This window comes from Athene noctua, chromosome 3, assembly GCF_965140245.1.
Source record: "Athene noctua chromosome 3, bAthNoc1.hap1.1, whole genome shotgun sequence".
Classification (NCBI taxonomy): Eukaryota; Metazoa; Chordata; class Aves; order Strigiformes; family Strigidae; genus Athene; species Athene noctua.
In genome coordinates this window covers 41,939,377-41,959,517 of record NC_134039.1, presented here as the reverse complement: position 1 = coordinate 41,959,517, position 20,141 = coordinate 41,939,377, and the positions used below count along the sequence as shown (strand labels likewise).

Sequence of the window (20,141 nt, the reverse complement as noted above, 5' to 3'; positions counted from 1 at the left end):
TTTCTGAAGAAGCTTGTGGCAGTGATTTGCATAAATTCTCATTAAGGTGAATAATATATTTTTTTCAAGATCCATTAAACAAGCTTTAATCAGTTGAGCTTGAAAAACATCACTTTAGTTTAAAAGTAATTACACAGCATCTAAAATAAGTTCTGAAAAATACAAAAATCTGTCTAAGAGACATAAGCATCCTTCAGACAGTAAGAAGCCATGTAATAAATATCAAGAGGAAGGGTGGATTGTTGTTCCTGGCTTTAAATTAATTCCACAAAGACAAAACATGCCTGGTGGGAAGGAAACCTTGTGTCGCCAGCACAGTGGGGTGTTGTACCAGAGTGAGGTATCTTCAAACTAGTTTTTGTGCTAGTTTCAAGAAGAGAACACGATGGACTGGCAGGTATGCTACAAGCTGCAGTTACCTACCACCTTTACCTTATGTAGTGGACATCAGGTTTGGTTTTGGTTTTTTTTTAAGCAGTTAAAGTGAGCTGGCCATTAAAACATTTATTTATATATGCAACTGAAACATTTTTGTATATTTCTATCCACTTTTACTTTTCAGGATTGAGACACAGTCTTTCACATCACAGGTTGAATGCACTGCCTTTACCCTGTGTTTACTGAACAACTTTCCTTTCTGAGTTAGTCCATTTAGTGACAAGAGCTGTGCGAAATTCAGTTTAGAGCAACCATTATCTTTTAGCAATCTTTTGGGTGCCAGGAAAAGTGGAGTGGTAGAACTCAAGAGTTCCTGCTGTTCTTAGCAATGCTTTCTGCTCTCTGAGACTGTAAAGGGATGAGCACTTTAAAAAAAATACTCTACCAATAAATAATAATTCTGGTTTATTAATTTATTTTTATTATTGCTGAGAGGTAAACTGAATTCTTTCCTTGGCATTTAGTGAGCAGTCATGCTTTTGTACCCTTTCCTGTTGCAGGAGGCAAGTTTAAAGCTTTAGACATTAGCACTGAATCAACTTTCTAAAGCAGCAGTTCCTATATTGCGGTGCATGTATATACGCACTTCTATAAGTTATGACTCTTCAAAGTGGTAGTTGGCCAGGCTGGAACTGGAACCACTGGAATTGGTACGTGCCAGTCTTTATTGTGCTTCCTGGTCAAACTAAAAAAAATCCGTATTTGGTCCTTATTCTAGGACATTTTGCTTGCTACTTTCGTTTGATGTTTACAGTCTAAAATATAGACATGGGGCCATGAATTCCAGGATGGATCAGGACAACTGCTATTAGCGAGTTCTAAAAACTTTGTTCTCTTTATCTGTATCAATTTAATACTTGTTGTATTTGAGAGAGCAAAGTTTTTTATGGTAAAAAGCAGTACCAGCAGCGAGAAAACAGAGCAATAAGTATAGCTTTTGTGTGATGTATGCTAGCAGGTTTGACTCATACCCTGCTCATCATTAGGCGCAGCATTTTTTCCCTTGTGAATTTGTGTTATTTGAGAGAGCTCAGCTGTACAGGTGGAAATAGGATACACTGATGTTTTCTTATATTATGGAAACCTCCCTCAATATAAAAAAAATTAAATTTTGAAGCTTCTGAATCAAAATGTAATTCATGATTACTTTTGTGGCTCTGGAGCCAAGACTGAGAAACTGATTGTTTATTTAGTAGCAGGGTGTCCTTAAGACTACAGGCAAATGCCAGTTATTTTTGAATGTTCAAGTCTGAATTCCTGATTGTGTGAGTTAGCTGTTACACTTTCTTTTTGTGACCCTGGAGAAGAAAGAAAGGTTCTTTTTTAAAAAAAATAAATAAAAATTACAGTATGGTGACTTGAAGTACTTTATTTGTTTTCTGATAATTGTCTCCATTATTTCTTATTATATTATACTCGATAGTTTGTATTTTAGTGTGTATTTCTTTTGGCTTTAGAACAGCATTTAGGTTCCTTATTATTGTAATTAAACTGCACCCAAAATGTTGCACGACTCATCTGTAGAGGAAAATACACATTAAAATATCCCAAATAAACTCTCTTTAAAGAGCTAGTACCCCAAGGCTGACTGGTGTATGCTAAGATTCAGCTGAACAGTTCCATTAAATATTATGGGAGGTCTGTAAGTGATGGGTGGCCCAAAACCCAAAGTCACCATTCTATTCAAATAAACACACAAAGAAAGTATGTGCAAGACCTTTAACTCTTACAGAAGCTTGGCTGTGTGCCATGCTTCTGACTTAATGGAATGGCTGATTCCAGTGTTGCCTGGGGCCACAACCACAAATAAGCATATATATCTCTGAGGTCATTGAAACCAATTTTTTTTTTTTTTCATAGCTATTGGAATAAGTCACCTGGCTTGATTTATAGGTAAAATTGCAGAATATCAGCCCACAGGAGTGGGCTTCCATCTGTTTTGTTGGCCTGTAATACCAAAATAACATCAGCTTGTGTCTTTAGAAATACTATTTTACCTTTCTCAGTAGCTGCCTAAGTTGGGATTCAAGTTGAATGTCTTCGTATGAAATGATCCTCATACTGCTGCAGTTACCAGTTAGACTCAGTCCAGTTTCCAGGGTGGGAGTTCCAACTCCCAGCAAGTTTGAAAACATGATGGTGAGCATTTGGGTTTCCTGTGGGCTCCCAGTGCCTCTTAGGGAGAAGCTGCCTCTGTTCAACACTGATTTCTACAGGCTTTTATCCTACAAGCCTAGAATTGAGAAGGAACTACAGGGGGTAATGAAATTGATTTGAATGAGGTACATATGGCAGATTACATACATCATTAAGGTAACTTTTTCTAAAATAGTTGGATAGCAATATCTTACTATCTCAGTATTTCTTCAGATTTCATTAGAATATGGCAGTCTACACTGAAATCTTCATATACATCTTCATATCAGTGCTACATTGTCTTAGTGGATGGGACGTGTAGGTTGGATAGCTGTATTATTTATTGGCTGTATGTCATAATTAATTTCTCAGCCTCTTTCTGTGTACCACAACATATTAAGAACCTGAGAAGTTTATGATGCATACACAGGACTGTATTATTCCAAACAACTAATTTTCTATGAGGAGAAATAAATCTTGAATTCACAGATACTTTGTAGCGAGAGAAATATAGAGCCCTAGAAAAAGAAGTAAGCTTTGTATAGCAGAAACTGCTTATTCCTTACATTACCGTAGGTTGGTTTTAGTATACAGAAATAAATGCATCCTGCTATTTTATATGGTCTGGCAAATTATAATTTTCTTCATTAACCTTTTGGGGGCCTGTAATGACATGGGACACAGCAAAGAGGGAGCCTGGACTCTGAAGAAGTAACCTTTCTCAGCTTTGTAGGTAATAGGTATGAGCTGTAGTTTATGTAAAGATTCAAATGGACTTGCTCTTTGGAAGAAAAGAAGGGTACTACAATACTCTTAAATATATAAAGCACATGTAGTTTCCTAGTGGCAAACAGACTCGGTTCAAGCTCAGGCATGTGAAGTTGAAGCTTTTTCTCTCCAAGGTGAAATTCTGTATTTCTTCCATCCTTATGTGAGAAGCTGAGTTACTTGAAGATAATATGCTTGCCTTGTCAACATATGCAACAACACAATAACCAATGTTTTACTCTTTTTGAAGTTTGAAAGTGCTGAAAGATCTCTCCAGGCAGTATGTTCTCTGGTTCATCTGGATCACCTTCATTGCACTGAGTTGCAGGTGTTTCTCTTAATCTACCCGTGATGTTTCCCCATGTTTGAAGTTTCTTCGTATTGTGATCTCAATCAGTCATCCTTCTTTGAATAGAGAAGGCAGAATTATCTCGATCCTTTAGCAATGCTGGAAATTTGAAAGACAATTTACAATTTCTGTCTTAATAAAATACTACACACGAATTGTTTCCCTACAAATAATTTCTGTGTTTGATGTACGCTACTGGAAGAAGTAAACTATTCACTTTTTTAAAGCTTTGTGTTCAGTGAGCTTTCCTCTGTGGGTCTCCTTAGGCAGAACTTACAGTTGTTATTGTCTAAAGGCCAGAGTTATAAAATATCATAACTTTTGTGGCACTTGGGTTTCTCAGCTACCAGGAAAAATGCAGTCCTTCATTGTGCTGCTGTCAAGAATGGTTGGACTTAAAGTAGGGGCATTAAGCCTAGCAGTTACAGATTGGTTTGATCTTCCAGTAGATCTTCAGACCTTAGTTTTTTAGAAGCATACTTTTTCTTAGGAAAGTTAAACCTGCTTAAAAAAAATAAAACGGTACACAAATCACTAATGGAGAAAAGTGCATGTGGTTGGCTAGCATAGAACTGGAGAGACTTTGAAACCTGGCAGTTTCAGTTCGATGCTTTTTGTAGTTCGTCTTGACTTGATGTAGCTGTAATGTATCGTCAGGAAGGCTGATCAGGTATGTGATTCTGGTAATGGCTTCAGTTTACCTGAATTGCTATCTGAGATCCCTTTTACTTACTGCCTGCCTTCCAACAAACAGCTGCTCTAAAACATAGAAAGCAATGGCTTCTGGTTGTTTTGGTTTTATGCTTGAAAGTCTAAAAAGTCTACTGAAAGGCTATAAAAGCTCATGCCAGTTGCAGTTGATTATAAAACCCAACTGGTTTCAGTGACATAAATTGGAGGCTATTCCAATACAAATGTGGATTAACACTAATGTAGCAGAAATCAGAATTTGATCCTGTGTGTTCTGATAACATAATTCAACTAATTTGTGATTTCCTGGCTTTTTAGCTCAATCTTTGACAGCATCCAGTAAAATCCTCAAGGGTGTGCTTGGTGCAGACTTACATATAATGGCAACTATAAAGCCCGTATTTTCTTTTACAAAGTAACTGTGATTAGTCCTTCCGATGTCACTCCCAAACAGTTGCCTACTAACTGGGTGCTTTTAACCAAGGAATTAAGAGAAATTAAAATTTATTTAAAATGCTGCTGTGGTTTCGATTTCTAGTGTTTCACAATTGCTATGGCATGCCACAGAACTTGGTTTACTCTAGTGGGTTCCCGCATTTAGATAAGCTATTGAGATAGAAAGGTTAAACAAATTAGTAAAACTCATTTAAACCTCTTTCAGTAGGATCAACACCTTCCAAATGGGTGGGTGCCAGTCTGCTCTGTTATAAAGTATGTTTATGAAGGGCATTCCAAAACCTTCCTGTTAAGAAGTTAGAGAGCTGGAAAGACAGTAATTGTTTCATCCAGGACTATGCTGAACAGTTACTCTATTCACTAGAAGTCATTACACATCTTTGTGGGACCAAATATTGTTTTTAATTATTTGGGTTGTTTTACTTTTTTTGGTAGGATTTAGCTTTCATAAAAATTGGTTTTGACAGAACTTTGTAGCAAGTTCCTTTTTTTTTCCTAAAAAAAATTTTAAAATATATATAAAAAGTGTTTCCAGGAATTTGTCTGACATGTCTATGGCAAGGCTTGAGGATGAAGTCTAACTCCCTTCATCACAAATGCTTTCTAGCCAGATTTTAGCCCCTATATATATTCTGGAGGAATTTTGTTTAATAGGAATCTGAGAAGAAGTGCTGCACTATTTTTTCATTTGGAATCCTCTGAGAAGGTATACCAAATATTTTGCTGCATTCACTGACGAGTAAACTATCACCACAGAGAAGTGTAAGCCTTGGGTTTTATCTTAAGTTTATGTTAACATTTCTTGCTGTTTTTTCCATCAAGTTAAGCTTTATGTGCTTCCTCAGACTATTTCAGTGAAATGGCAGTACACTGGCTTTGGTTCATGATTGTGTAGCTGGACTTTGGAGCTAACTCAAAATAAATTAGCCTTTTCTAATCCTCAGGGAGTATTTCCTTGCCCTCCTAATATTATTTAGTATCTGGCTGTAAATAGTGCTGTGACCACGGTAACCTGTGACTGTGTATCAGAGAAGCTGGTGAACTAGACTAGGAAGATAGTAATGATTTTGAAGACCAGTGGCATCTCTTGGGTTCCACAGACCACACTGATTTCAGGAAAAAAAAGAAAAAAAGTATTGTGTTTTCACTTACTCCTTTATTTGGAAGTTACTGTCTAAAAATGGTGCCTTTTATAGTGTGTTAAGTTTTATATATTTGTAGGTAATCTTTCATGTACATAATTGGGCAACCTTTGAGAGCAGTTATACTAAAAATGGGCAACGCTACAAGAAAAAGATACCCAAGAGTGTTTTAAGGCCTCAGCATAAATATTTGTAAGGTACCAAAATATGCTTAACCTAAATGGAAAATGCTTATTCTGTACAATATTATTTTAAAGAAACCACCCCACAATCTGCTAGCATGATATCCTTTGGGTAGGAAAAGTGATGAGGGGTGTACATTGCTGTGTGTGAACATTAGTTTTATGCATATATACATCTTATGGTGGGGCTTGAAAGGAGGGAAGAGGAGACTTTTTGGAAACAGGAGAATTTTGGTTGGACACAAATTCCACAGCTGATAGTTTGTTGCATGCTGGGTGTCTCTGCTTGGTGGTTTGGTGGATAATGAAAGCTGGGGTGGGTCGGACTGCTCTCTGAATCACTTGATTCTTACAGTGAAAAATGTGAACATGACCAATGATAGCTGGTTCTGGGATTGTGGGGGGTTTTTTGTCCTCTCCCCCATTAAGGGCATTTCTTCAATTTCTAAAGCCAGTCTGAAGGTTAAATTGACCTCTGTGGATATGCATATACCAAATTGTTTTCACTAAAAAGATTTTGAATAACACTTTTCAGTTAAACCAGTAAAACTTTAAGTTTAGACCAGATCTTGGTTAATGACGGGGTTTTTTGGTGCTTAAATAAAAGGCTTGAAGAAAAGAACTTGCACAAAATAACTTGATGTTTTTCTTTATTCTTCCCCCCCCCCGCCCCAATATATAAAAAGTGTCTGCATGTTATGTTGTGGTTCAGTAATTTCTCCTCTACTCATTATTTCTATATTTGTGCATGTACATGTTCCGGGGCATTCTCTTCAGTGATTCACTAGAATGCTGCCTAAAATTCTTTCAGTCTTTAACGTTAGAGTGCACAAGACATTTGGGTTTAGGCACAATTATGTACAATCTCCTTGAACTTTCAGAAAATCCTGTGTCAAAAAATAGATGGAATCGAAAAAAAAGAGTAATTTTAAAAAAATTAAAATTACTGAGGTTTTTTTCCTCTGTATAGTCTGCCATGTACTGAAAAGAACAGAAAAATGGATAGTCATGGGACTGAAACTCTGTTCTGTACAGTATGTGGGCCTCCATTTTCAGAGAATGGCTTAAAATGTGTGTCCTTGGAAAGGCTTTATATGTATATTCAGAAGGTGGCTTGTCAAAAATGTAGTTTAATATCAGTACTATTAATCTGGTTAAGAAACTCAACATGTCTACTTTACTGTTATTCTCAAGCCTTAAAATTTCTTCCTTGTACTGTTGTGAGCTGCTATATGGTGAAATGGCAAAATTATTTATGTTTTATTTTTTCAAAGGAAAGTGGGGAAGAGAAATAGTATACTGCAATATTCTACTGCAGAACAGTAAATCTAATAAGGCCTGCTGGGCCCACTTTTATCATCTAAAATAGATTTGAAAAGGGCAGCAGAGGTTCTAACTATGAATTTTGACCGTGCTTCAGAAGCTCATATTACTATATATATATATATATGTAAAAATAAAAAAACAAATCTTGAGTTATTTCCAGGCAGTAGTTTGTCACTGAAGAATATTTTAAAGGATAACTTTGAATGTGTATTTGAAAGAACATGTTATCAGGTAAATAGTAAGTATCTTGAAGTCTTAGAGAAACAGAATTAGCAGTTTTGTGTTGTATGGTGTAGTTGAGAGAGAAGCTAGTTTATGAAAAAGCTGTGAGAATTACAGAAAGCATTTTCTGGTTTAGGAGTTGAAGGGGTTTTTTAGATAAATGTTTTTTTAGAGACCTGCCATACATGCTGTGGTGAAAAAACTCAGGGAGCAGACACAAATACAGGAGCTCTTTTTCTCTCTTTGTTTTCATCTGCTCCCTCCTGAGAGGAAACTGATGGTATCCCATTGCTCAGCATCAGAAAATATTAATTATTTCTCTTGCTTCCCTCCAGTGTGCATTTTTTACCTGTGCATGAATAATCAAATCATACTATGCCAGGCAACTGGTATTAATTAGGGTTTCAAATTTCACATAGTCCATCTTTTACTGTTTGTTATGTTAGGCGAAAGCTTAAACAGAGAGGGAGTGAGGTGCATGTAGGGTTAATATTAAGGCCAGATTCTTTCAGCATATGAGGACACACTTAGAATTGAAAGGCTTATACTATGGAGAAAGATACAGCTGAAAGCCTTTATAGTTAGCTTTTGAAATATTTGTGTTCCAGGTGGAAAAGATTTTTCAGGCCATCTCAACCTTCTTGTAACCAAAATGTTTTGAACCTTTAGTTACTTAAAATTTTCAAAGCACTTTTAGTCAATAAGAAAATCAATACATGCAGCATACTTCAGTGTAGCTAAGGCAGTGCCCAACAGCATTCAGTGCTATGTGTAACTACTGCCACGGCTTCGTCCTTCCAAATAACATGGTGTATCTTCAGTCGCAGAGGTATAAAGTCTAGAAGTCTGCAGCTGATGGGCTGCTGAATCACAGCCTAATGGTGGATGAAGTCAAGGAACAAGTTACCTTGCTTAGATGTCTCTTTTTTTTTTTTCCCCCATTGCATTCTGCAAATTTATGTTGCTTATTTTAAAAGATCAATTCCTTTAAAAGACATTGTGAGGCTTAGAAAATCTTACACAGTCTGTCTTTATATCGTGCTACAAGACCATAACCTTTCTCTGTAATTTTGTTTGTTTTCTGGAGGTGGTTTCTTTGTTTGTTTATTTCTTGGTCTTAATTTTTGGCAGTGCTTGCAGTTATGTGAGGCTATAGTTACAGTTGTCTCCTCCATCTTTCCACTCTGTTTATCTAATCCAGGAAAGTCTCACTCAAAGCTTTATGCATGAAACAGTACTTAACAGTCCTGCTACTTGTAGTTCCTCACTGAAGTTGTATGAAATTACTGCTATAGGACAGTAATAGTCTGAAATCTATAAATAATATTTGTGTGTATATATATATTATCCTGAGGCCCTGTACTAAGTATTCAGTTAATAGCTTTCACCAGAAGTTACATAGGATAGGAATATTATATTAAAAATATATATTGTCTTCAGTGATTGAGCGCTAAGTTTGATGCATTCAAGTATTTCTATACAGTTAGAAAAGGGCCATATTAACTAGCCACTAGTTCACTAGAACTTTGTTTCCCTTTTGTGATACTAAGTTTTCCTTTAATTTAAAACATGATTTGAACCTAGGTATTTCCTTCAATCTGTTTGGTATGTATAGCCCTATTCTCAGAGCCTAGCCAGCAGCTCAGGATCCTATACATCACCTAGCTAGTTGTTACCCAGTATTTCCCATCTGAAAACAGCTGAGTTATTAGCTGTTCCTTAGAGATGCACTGAAGAAAATTTGTTCTTAAGAGAAACTGAAAGCTGAAACTTGAAACCCAGAGGATGCAAAAATTTGGTCTCCTGCAGGTGTCCCTAGTTGATACACAATATAGAGATATTTTTTTAGAAGGGGCATGGATACAACTTTACTGCCTGCGGGATTTGTAGATAAATTCCACTTTCACAACTTTCAGAAGGAATGAGCTTTAATATAGAACATGTAAGACATAACTGCTACCAGAAACCTAACAGAATGGCAACTAGTTCCTTTGAGTCTATAATTAAACATTTAAATGAATGTGTTTTCATGTACTTATGCTTATTACGTAAGACATCTCTATGTACTAGACATTTTTTTCTGATTTTTCTTTATCCTATCAGTACAGACTGCACGAGACTACATGTATATTGTAGTCTGCAGGCAAGTATGAGACTTGTCCAAAGTATGACAAGCTCTACTTGCCTGCTTTCTGACCACGCACCTGCCTAACTGATAGCCTGTAAGTAGTCTGGAGTGTTGATTCAACTGCTGTATGTTTTGGGGTTGTGAAGCTGTTTGCACTCCAAAAAGTAGGCTCTGGCTGTGTTTTCAGGCTTTCTGTCTATACAAGTACATATAATCTTGAAAGCATCCTTAAGATGACTAGGTAAGATCCACTGTAAAAATACTCTAGGGTGCTTTCCCGTTGCTATTTATGAAAAAGGAGTAAATGAATAATATTCAAAAATGATCTTGAGGAAGCACAACAAAGAACCTCCAATTAGAGACCTGCCAGTCCATCACTGCCTATCTCTTTTTGAGAGAGGGCTGGTCAATGGCTTCCTGTGTGCACATCTGGGAGTTCTCCTTTTTCCTTAAAATACGTTCTCTGCTTCAAATGCTGATGTTCATTTTCAGCATATGGGGACCATTAGCAATATTTGAACCTGGACATAAGGCTTAACATGTTAAATCACTTTAGAATGTTGCATCTGTTTTTTTTACCCTGGTGTTAACACCTGGATCAGTTTAGCACTAGTGCAGAAGTTTAGGAATAAATAGCTGTAAATTTTAAAAACATCTGGGATTTTTTTTGTGTGTATATGCACGTATATATGCATGTGTGAACTGCTGAATCTCTGGCATTTTTGAGTTTGATGAAAAAAATCTTAGTGAAGTGTGCTTGAGGTGTGTACCGACCTAGGCAAACAAGTGCTTATGGCAGGAGGCAGAAGGATTCTTTCAAGTGGATTAGAAATTATGATTTTGCCTTTATGACTTTTTCTTCAGACTTCCTGAAGAATTGATAGCTGGCTCTGATTCCTTTTTTTCCCCTACTCTCAAACCCATCCATTTGTTCTACACTGAGTAAGAAGATATCCTGCTCTCCCGGGATGTGTGAAATGGGCAGGCATTAAAAATTGAAGAAAGCAAGTTCCTTGACTGAGTCTGCAACCCTTATCTGAGGCTGCTTGAAAGTAAAAATGCCAGTTATGTTGGAGCTTTGAAAAATTACTTTCCCTGGTGACCCGCTGCCTTTTAGCGAGAGCAGAGTTTACTGCTCTGTTTTGAGAGTGATGAGTGCAGTTGTAGAGTTTCTCTTGTTATGCCCATTAGCAAGATTGGAGTAATCTGCAGGATGTAACCTGAAGGTAAACTGTGACTGAAGGAGAAGACAAGGCTAATAAGGCGTTTTGTAGTTTTCCTTATCCCAGAGTCTTTCCCGGAGCCAGCAATTAATATTATTTTCTATCTGTGGAGAGCCAGGGTGGCTGCCAGCGCAGCAGGCTGTGTAAAGGACACATCAGTGCTACCTGCCAGGCCGTGAACAGGGACTGCCTTCAAACTTGCTGTTGAAATTGGCGACTGAGCATCAATACTGCAGCAGAGTTAACAGCTTGTTAATTTAGTAATTAAAGGAAAGCAAGGTCTTGCCCCAGGCAGGAGCAGGGCAGCTGGGGGCAGCCCCAGCCCCGGCACGTCCCTGTGGAGGGGGCTGAGGCCGGGCCATGGGCCCAGGGGTAGGCCCAGCTCGGCGGGGCCCATGGCCGGGCAGGGCTGTGGGGAGCTGGAGACCCGCCCTGCTGCCGCGTCGCTGGGGCAGGGGCTGATGGGGGGTCTTGGGGCCGTGGGCGGGGCGTCAGAGCTCTCAAGGCTTATTTTAGTGCCCTCAGGGCCCTGAAATGAGCGATTTAGTACTATTTTTTTAATTCTTTTATTTCATTAGATACAGAGCTTCAATTTCTCTCCCCTTCACAGAGAAACATTTCACTTCATGTTTTTCTTGCCAGTGCTGTTAAGACAGCCAGGCTGGGGATGCAGATGGGCACAGCCCCGGCTGGTTGTGTGTGGGCTGGACTCAGCCCACGGATGGTTCTGGCTGACCGGCAGTCATGGTGTCCACGGTGATCCACAGTATTACTGAGACCTTGTTCACTTTTACTTTTGAGGGCAAAATGACACAGAGCTGCCTGGCTCCGGTATCTCAGACCCTCATATTCCTGCATCCTCCTCTGCAGTCAAGTCTAATGTTGGCCAAGTGTGTTTTTTCTTAACATTTTATAATGCAAAACAGTAGTTTAACAAGGAACCAATGGGATACTTGCTTCTTTGCTGTAAGAAATATAGCTTTGCTCTTGTATTTGACTAATATCTCAAAGCATTAGCTAGACTTTTTTTTTTTTTCCTTTTCCTTTCAAATATTTAGCGAAGAAATAACCATATGAAGAGAACTTTCAACTGTATTTAAAACCTGACCGAGCCACTCAGTAAGCTGGAACCTGGTAGTTTCTGTATTTTTCATGCTAACTGGCAGGTACTAGAATCTGTTGCCTTGACATGCATGAGAAACTAGGAGCTTTTCAGAATTACCTGCTGAAATCTCTACCCAAATACAGGGTGATCAATACTGTATCTTCAAGGCTTTATTTTGATTTTTTTTTGCTTGTTTTGTTTTGCTGAGGTATTTTTTAGTATGAAGAGGACAACAGAAAAGAATAACAGTTGCATCAAATTTGTGGCTAAGGCTGTGAATAAAATTTGACTGAATTAATGCCTTCAGAATGTACAATAGGTTTCTTCATGATTTAGAGAAAAACAGTTTACTTTTGATGGGGAATAGTCCAATATTAGTATGTGCTGCATGAAAATGCTTAGAGGGAGAGTGCTGGTCTCTTCGCAACCGTATCAGTGTACTGTGGAGGTGTACTGATAGCTGCAGTTCCATTTGTGTTTTTTTTTAAAGTTGTTGCATGGTTTCAAGTATTGGAAATGCCCACTTTTGCAAAAGATGTAATAAAAGCTACCATTTCCTGGGAAGGACCTGTGCCCCATCTAGGCTCTTTGTAGCAGAAGGATCTGCCTCAGGGGAGGGCAGTTGTGCTGGCAGTATTACTGCCACTTATTTTTTTAGTATTTCCCCTAGAAAAAAACACTTTTTTGCAGTTCAAGATTTCAGCTCTAAATCCTGACATCTGATAGCCATTCTTAGAGTTTGGGAGTCTGTAATCTAACATATTATGTTTTTCTTAGAGAAAGGATTATTTTTAGCCTAACACCTGCTTTATTCTTGCTGAATTCCTAGTTTTCTGATAGTGGTTCTGAGAGTGATACTACAAACTGAAATCACAAACAGAGGAATTATATTTCAGGAAAGGACTACATGGAAGGACAAGATAAATAATGCGAAAACAAAGATCTTGTTTTGTTCCAATGTTCTTTTGTGACTGGACTAAAATGAGAAAAATGTGTAGGGGATTGGGAAAACAAATACAAGCAACCTGATCCACTGCATAAGCGGAAGTCAAACTGAAAACTTTCTAGCGTTCTAGAAAGCATCATCAGATCTTTAAAGGATGTAATCTGACCTCTCCGTAACCTCCATATACTCAGAGACAAAAGGACATACTGAAAGGAAGCATGTCTGAAAGCATTACAGCAGTGTTCTCTGGACAATGGAAATGCTGAGCTGGGTGGTATTTAGAGTATTTGCATGGAGATTCTGTGGCACACTATATCAGCATATGAGCATTTTTCTTAACAAGACAACATTCCTGAAAATAATACCATACAAAAAAAAAGGGGGGGGGGGGGGGGGATTGGATACAGGTTCCAAGGGAATGGAGAATGTGATGAGAGGCTTGGAATATGAATTAGAGTAGTGCATTTCAAACATAGGCCTGAATTTCATACTTTTTTTTCCTTCCTCGTATGACTTGGAAAATCGTTAATTATGGGAGGATATTTATTGGAAAGGCAGAAAGAGGGAACAAGTAAAGAACTGGATATAAATCATCTCTCTTGTTTAATATTTTTAATAGAAATGTCTTGAGCTGGATTCTTAATTACCCTGATAAAATAAATGCTAAATGAATTAAGCTCAGTAGTAGCAACAGTGCAGCTTTAAAGAATTGCTTAAATACAACTTTGGTTATTAAGGCAAGTAACTAATTAAATTCTCGTCATCTTTTTGCGCTAAGCAGGTCTCACACCTTCTCCCACAGCATAAATTTTAAATGCGAATGATTGGATTTGTACAAACATCATAGAGGACAGATTTTTACAGTACTGAATTAGGCATGGAGACTGCTAATGGCTGGCACCAGTCCTTGCCAGGTTGGTTGGAAACACAAATGCTGAAAGCTGCAGTGTTTTTTTTGTTTCCAGTCAAGCTGATAGATACTTTAGTTCTTAAGCTAATATAACTTAAGGATGGTTTTTCCTCAATTGTAAATATAGGGAATTTAAAGAGAAGCTGTATTTTCATCTGTAAAATATTCTGCTGTCTTAGCAGAAAATGTTGTCGTATACAAGACAGTTGTAGGAGTGCCCCATACAGCACCAGAGATATGCATGCTCCTACCAACTTCTGTACTTACTGTTTATCCATGTCAGTGAGATTCATTCCAACATCTAAATTAAAATTTCAGTATAAAAGGCCAGTTGGGGTTTTAGTTCTGAATTACTGGAGGATGCATTGTTTCAACAATAATGTTTGTAAGTTTTTCATATTTCTTTTACATTTTAATTATAACTCATCAAATCTTAACTGATTATTCCTGGGTTAGACTCAGAAGAATGTCACTGAAGGGTGTTTTAATTTAATGGAAGCAGTGTAACAGCTGTTTCTAATGTTTTAAAAGCCAATTTATATGGAAATTTTGCTTTAGCAGGAAGTCAATAGATAGGTAGTTTTCTAACACCTCATGTAAAATTTCAGAACTTGAATTAAAGCAGCACCAAAGCAATGCCATTCTTTCTTGTGGTGTGTGATTGCATTTTCACAGCCTTTCATTTGTATCCTTTTCCTTCTGTTGAAATGAAGTTTTTATTTGTCTTTTGTAGTCGAGCTATCAAGACAAACCAGGACCTTCTACCTGAGACGCCGTGGACCCATGTCTTCTACAATGACTTTTGGGGGACACTGCTCACTCACAGTGGGAGCCACAAGTCCTACAGACCTCTCTGCACGCTCTCCTTCCGCATTAACCATGTTGTTGGAGGGATGGACCCATGGGGCTACCACCTTGTAAACATCCTGTTACATGCTGCAGTCACAGGCCTTTTCACAAACTTCTCCAGGATCTTGTTTGGGGATGGGTACTGGACGTTGATATCAGGCTTGCTGTTTGCATCTCATCCGATCCACACGGAAGCTGTAGCAGGGATCGTAGGGAGGGCAGACATTGGAGCCTGCCTCTTCTTTCTGCTTTCCCTGATGTGTTACGTGAAGCACTGCTCTACCAGAGGTTCCTCACCGAGTACATGGGGCTGGATCTTGGGAGCGGGGCTGTGCGCGGGATGCAGCATGCTGTGGAAGGAACAAGGAGTGACTGTTCTGGCCATTTCAGCGGTGTATGATGTCTTTGTATTTCATCGACTGAAGATGCATCAGATCATTCCTGCTTTATACAAGGTGAGTTGCCTTTCTGTAAGCTATTTGTAAGGCACCAAGCACTGTTACACAGGTGCTAAATGAGTTTTCAAGTACACAGTAATTCTTAGTAGTTTAGTCAACTCCCCAAAATAAGCACAGATGTCTAATGCTGAAAGCACATTTTATTTAAACAATGTGTTGTTATCTATAGCTATTGCTTCACGCTGGGGATATATATTTTTTAATTACTTTCCTGGCTCCCAGCAACTCCCTCCTCATTCTGTGCTCATCGAGCACTGGATATCTGACTGTCTTTTGCAAAGAATTCATTCATGCACTTATCCTCTTGTATCTTGCAAACTCAGCTTAGTTTGGTCAGGCCTGCAAGTGCAGCAGTTTGTCATCTACAGACTCCCTGAGGCAAAGATAGGGATCTTATTTTTCCAGTTCAACAGAGATGCGTAGGACCTGAGTGCGTGTCTTTGGCATGTATTTTTTCTCACCCTAGTAGGAGCTATGACTCAAATGTATTATTGCCTTAATATTTCTCATTTTTTGACTTCCTACCCAAGAGCAAAAAAATAAAATAAGTAAACAAACAAGCTCACAAAACCCCCCTAACTTCCCTCTCCCAAACCCATGTGTATTTTAGTGGTACCTAGAAACGCCAGCCAAAGTCAGGACTCATTTACATCAGGTGCTGTACAAATGAGTAAGCTGAATGTATGTAATTTTATTTTCAGTGAAATGTCTGTCTTCCAGAACAATACTGACTAAACAGAATGAAAATGTTTCACAGGGATCTGTTGTCACATTTTCCAATGAGATATAACCAAGAAAAGCAATAGAGCAATATTGCAATATTGCAATCTTTCTCAAAGACTGTGATTTTAACATTTTGATTTCTTACTCAAATGAATTGAAATGAATTGAAAAGAAATTGTAGATTTTGATAAAGAAGTGATGATTTCTGCTTGTATACAATATGTATCTGTAGTATACAAGGAAAATAGAGTGAAAAAAACAAGTAGTCTCTGGTGCTTCTCTCTTAAACTATTGTGACATGTTGACTTAGTTTTCATGTTATTTTCTGACAAAAGTGGAAAGAATGATTTTTTTTTTTCCCATCGTATATTGGAGTATGTAAGACCTCTGTTGAGTATCAGTAGCCAAATACTGTATGTTACACTGTGTACCTAAGGCTGAGCGGAAACAAACAGTAAATGGAGTAGTGTGTGTGTGTGTGGGGGGGTTTGTGTTTTTTTTTTTTAAGTGCATCTGTAAGAGCAAGCTTTATTCTGAAAGATACAGGATGAGGTTTTGTAAAGTGCTTCAGGGAGTTTGGTTCATCGCTCCAGGGTTAGCCTATTCTACAGAATTAAACAGTGGTAAAAACATTCATATGACACATACAAAATTCTGAACATCTTGTGTGTGACTTCACACCAAATCTGAACTAGTGTTCCTCACAACCTCTCACCATTGCAGCCTGCAATGGCCAAGATACAGTTATGGAGCGGCTAGGAAGTTAATACAGAACATTCATGTCTCAAAACCAAAACCTTTGCAGATGTTTCTGATGAACTTCTTACAGAGAAAAGCTTTTTCTTCCCTTTTTTGCCCTTTTCCACTTCAGGGCTATGATATTATTGGTCTGGAAGAGACCTAAGTGACACAGGTCAAATCCAAGCTTCCACATACTAACTCTTTGAACACGAGGCCTCTCATTCTAGGTGTGGAGCTTTGTATTTGGACACCTTGGCTTGTGTGGCTTTTTTACCCAGCATCAGACTTGTCTTGGACAGCAAACTAGTGTCAATGCCTCAATTTTTTTTTCCATCTGTAATGATAGAAATAATAATTCTGTGCTTTGTAGATTGCAAGCCTTTATGAAGATTGGATTTTAGCTGGAAGGAATTTTATGGGGAGAGACCACAGTGAACAAAAATATGAATATTTAGCTTAATCTGCCAGGAATGTGTTTCCTAATTCACTGAATTACTAGGCTACCTTTTACTTGTACATCTGTTCAGGCTGAGTGCTGCTGACCAAATTTTACCTGGATACTAAGGAAGCCTCTGTTCATTTGCAGTGATATGAAGCTCAGCTGGGAGTTTCAATTATAAAATATCTCAGCTTCTTTTTTACTGAAATTTTACAAAAATAATTCACAAATTACATAATTTTTTATAAGAACATATCATCCTGCAGGGCAGGAATATCTTCATTGACCTTGCCTGTTATGGAAAGTGTTTCTTTCTGAGTATTTGTCGGTATACTCTTTTGTCCTCAAACTTTGCATGGCCTCTGCCTTTAGCATCGCAATTTGCTGTTCCCAAACACTCCATGGGAAGAAAATGAGTGAAATACAAGCCTTTTGTAAGGATTCATTTCGTAAGTCAAAAATAAATATAGATAGACAAGCATCTCAAAGAGGAACAAAGTTAGCACCTTAAAAGCAAATTAAAGCCAATGCTTCAGTCTTCTGGAAAGCTTCATACTGTATAATAAGAACATTTTAGAGCAATAAAAATATTATGATTTTCCTCAAAAAGATACTGAAAATAGTTATTCTAGTGTACTGCCTTTTTTTCAGTTGGTATTTTCTGAAGTACTTTCTCACTGTGTTTGTTTGCTTTGGTCTTTGAATTTTACCTTTTCGCATAAAATGCTGTTTAGAGAATGTTCAAGTTAGTGAGGCTCTCTGGCCTGCTCCATCAAAGACTAGAAATTGTTTTCAGAGGATACTGTTGATTGGTATCAATGGATAATTTGAGAATGACCAATGCACTTGGAGTTGATAAATTTGGATTTTCTTTCTAACATGCCTGACCAATGTTTAACAAGTACTGACCATGAGGGCAAACAGGTGTTGTCCTCTTGATTTGAAATTACTTTTTAGATTGATTTGCAAATAATTTCGAGATTATTATGCTGTAACATTGGCATTTTGAAGTGATAGCCTGGCTTTTCTGAATCATTATTAAGAACAGAGCGAAGTTTTCTTACTAAAAGCCTTGGTTTTAGTTTAGTTTTGTGTGTTTATACATACAATGATAAAGACAAGCGGGTTGGGTTGGATTTTTTTAGTGGTTTTTTTTTTTTTTTTAAATTTAAAGTATGTAGCTAACATTAATTTCTGCATTGTGCAGAATTAAAGCACAGGCTCAAAAATGGAGAAAGTTTTCAACTCTTTGGGATCATTTGGGTGTTGCCTTTTTCTTGCTGCTGCTTAGGCATTAAATAAAATGTGTCCCTAGTAAGAACTGACAAATTCTTTCTTCCTAGGACAAACTGTAAAATCTCCTTAAGCAAACAAAATTAACTTTTGGATTAGAGATTTTATTTATTTTCTTTAATGTCGTTGCCCACACTTTTTCTTGCTTGAAAAGACATTCCTGCATTGCAAATTGCTTGAGACCGAATTAACCATCTACAGATGAGTCATCCTGTGTTATCCAACTGGCTTGAGCATTTAAAAAACTGGAGTATGGTTTAAACTGAAACAAAAAACCTCCCACTAAACAACCCCCCATCTCAGCAGAGGACTCTTTGTTGGAATGTCTGGGCAATTAGAATTATGTCCATTTACCTGCTCTGGAATAAGTGCTTTGTATTTTTGCAATTTATATCCTGGGGGAGGTCAACTACAGGAGGAAGGTGAAAAAAAAGGATACCAAAAAGGGCAGTCTCAGAAGAATTTAGGGTCTTTTGTAGTGCATTGGAGATGAAAAATGTAGAATAGAGCCAAGGAAGAAAGGAGAATAATTTTAAGAGGTGGTTAGCTCAAATCTGCACTAAATAAGTAAGCAGTAACAATATGAAACCAAATGCTTTGTAACAGAATGTGAGAAAGGAACTATCCCTTAAGCTAAACTCTGTCCAGCTGAGCTGACACAGCTGTTTCCTAGGTTGCAAACTGGAACCAAGAGGAAAAACGGTAAAAAGTAACCCTTAAAACACTCCCCCTTGTCTTCCCCGATATATCCCAGATGTATCTTTAGGAGTTATTGTAAACCTGATTCAATTCAATTATATCCTGTCCTCATCATTGTCCTGCCCAACAGCTGTACTGGCAAATATTGAGAGGAAAGGTGAGGTGTGAGGGCAGAAAGAAGGAATGGAGAGTAAGGGGTTTGGGGGAGTGGGTGGTTAAGGATGTGGTCTGACTTGGTGCTAGACTATGGCTTTCGGCTTTATAAGCTTTTTCGTAATATACCACTGGGAAAACTGAGACGTGATTAATTATGCTTAAAGAATAGTAAAAGTACTGACCACCTTCAGGATGGTCAGTGAAGGATGAGCTGGTAAGAGCAGCTTTAAAAATGCTTCGGCAGATGGTAGGATATGACATTGGGGTGACAAGCCTGTTTTTTCCATTTTGTTCTTATCTTTGGGCTGAGCTTCCAACAAACGAAACGGTGGCTACTACACAAGACCCGTAGCTGTCTACTGGACTCACACCTATTATGTGAGTCCTGATTTGTCACATCAAGTATATGATGGCATCTCAGTGCAATTTGAATAGATTTGCAGAATTTATGAACAAGGCAGCTGCAGAGCAGGACCACCAGCAGAGCAGATGAATATTACCCCTTATTTCCAAGCTATTCTTAATGCACTTTAAAAATGTACATTGTAGCTACTTATTAAACTATCCAGCCCTTTCCCCTGTCATCTGCATATTGGTTATTCAGTAGAACTTGGCTGCTGATTTTTTTCTTTTGCCAAGTCTTGTATTCCTGTCTGCCTGTGATGTTCTCACTCTGGCTGGCAAAGTTGTCGGTCTGGACCCCATTTCATTTCGTTAGCTCTATTTTATTCTGTCTGACTGGCTGACAAGAATGTATTTGCT

General features: G+C 37.9%; 1 protein-coding gene across 1 annotated transcript in view; it reads left to right on the top strand.

The window, feature by feature from the left end:
• TMTC2 (transmembrane O-mannosyltransferase targeting cadherins 2) overlaps positions 1-20,141 on the top strand; it is a 292,156-nt gene that overhangs the window by 94,135 nt on the left and 177,880 nt on the right. The window contains exon 2 of the mRNA XM_074902779.1: positions 14,755-15,325. Within this exon, the coding sequence (XP_074758880.1) occupies positions 14,755-15,325 (571 nt within the window). The remainder of the gene's footprint in view (positions 1-14,754; positions 15,326-20,141) is intronic.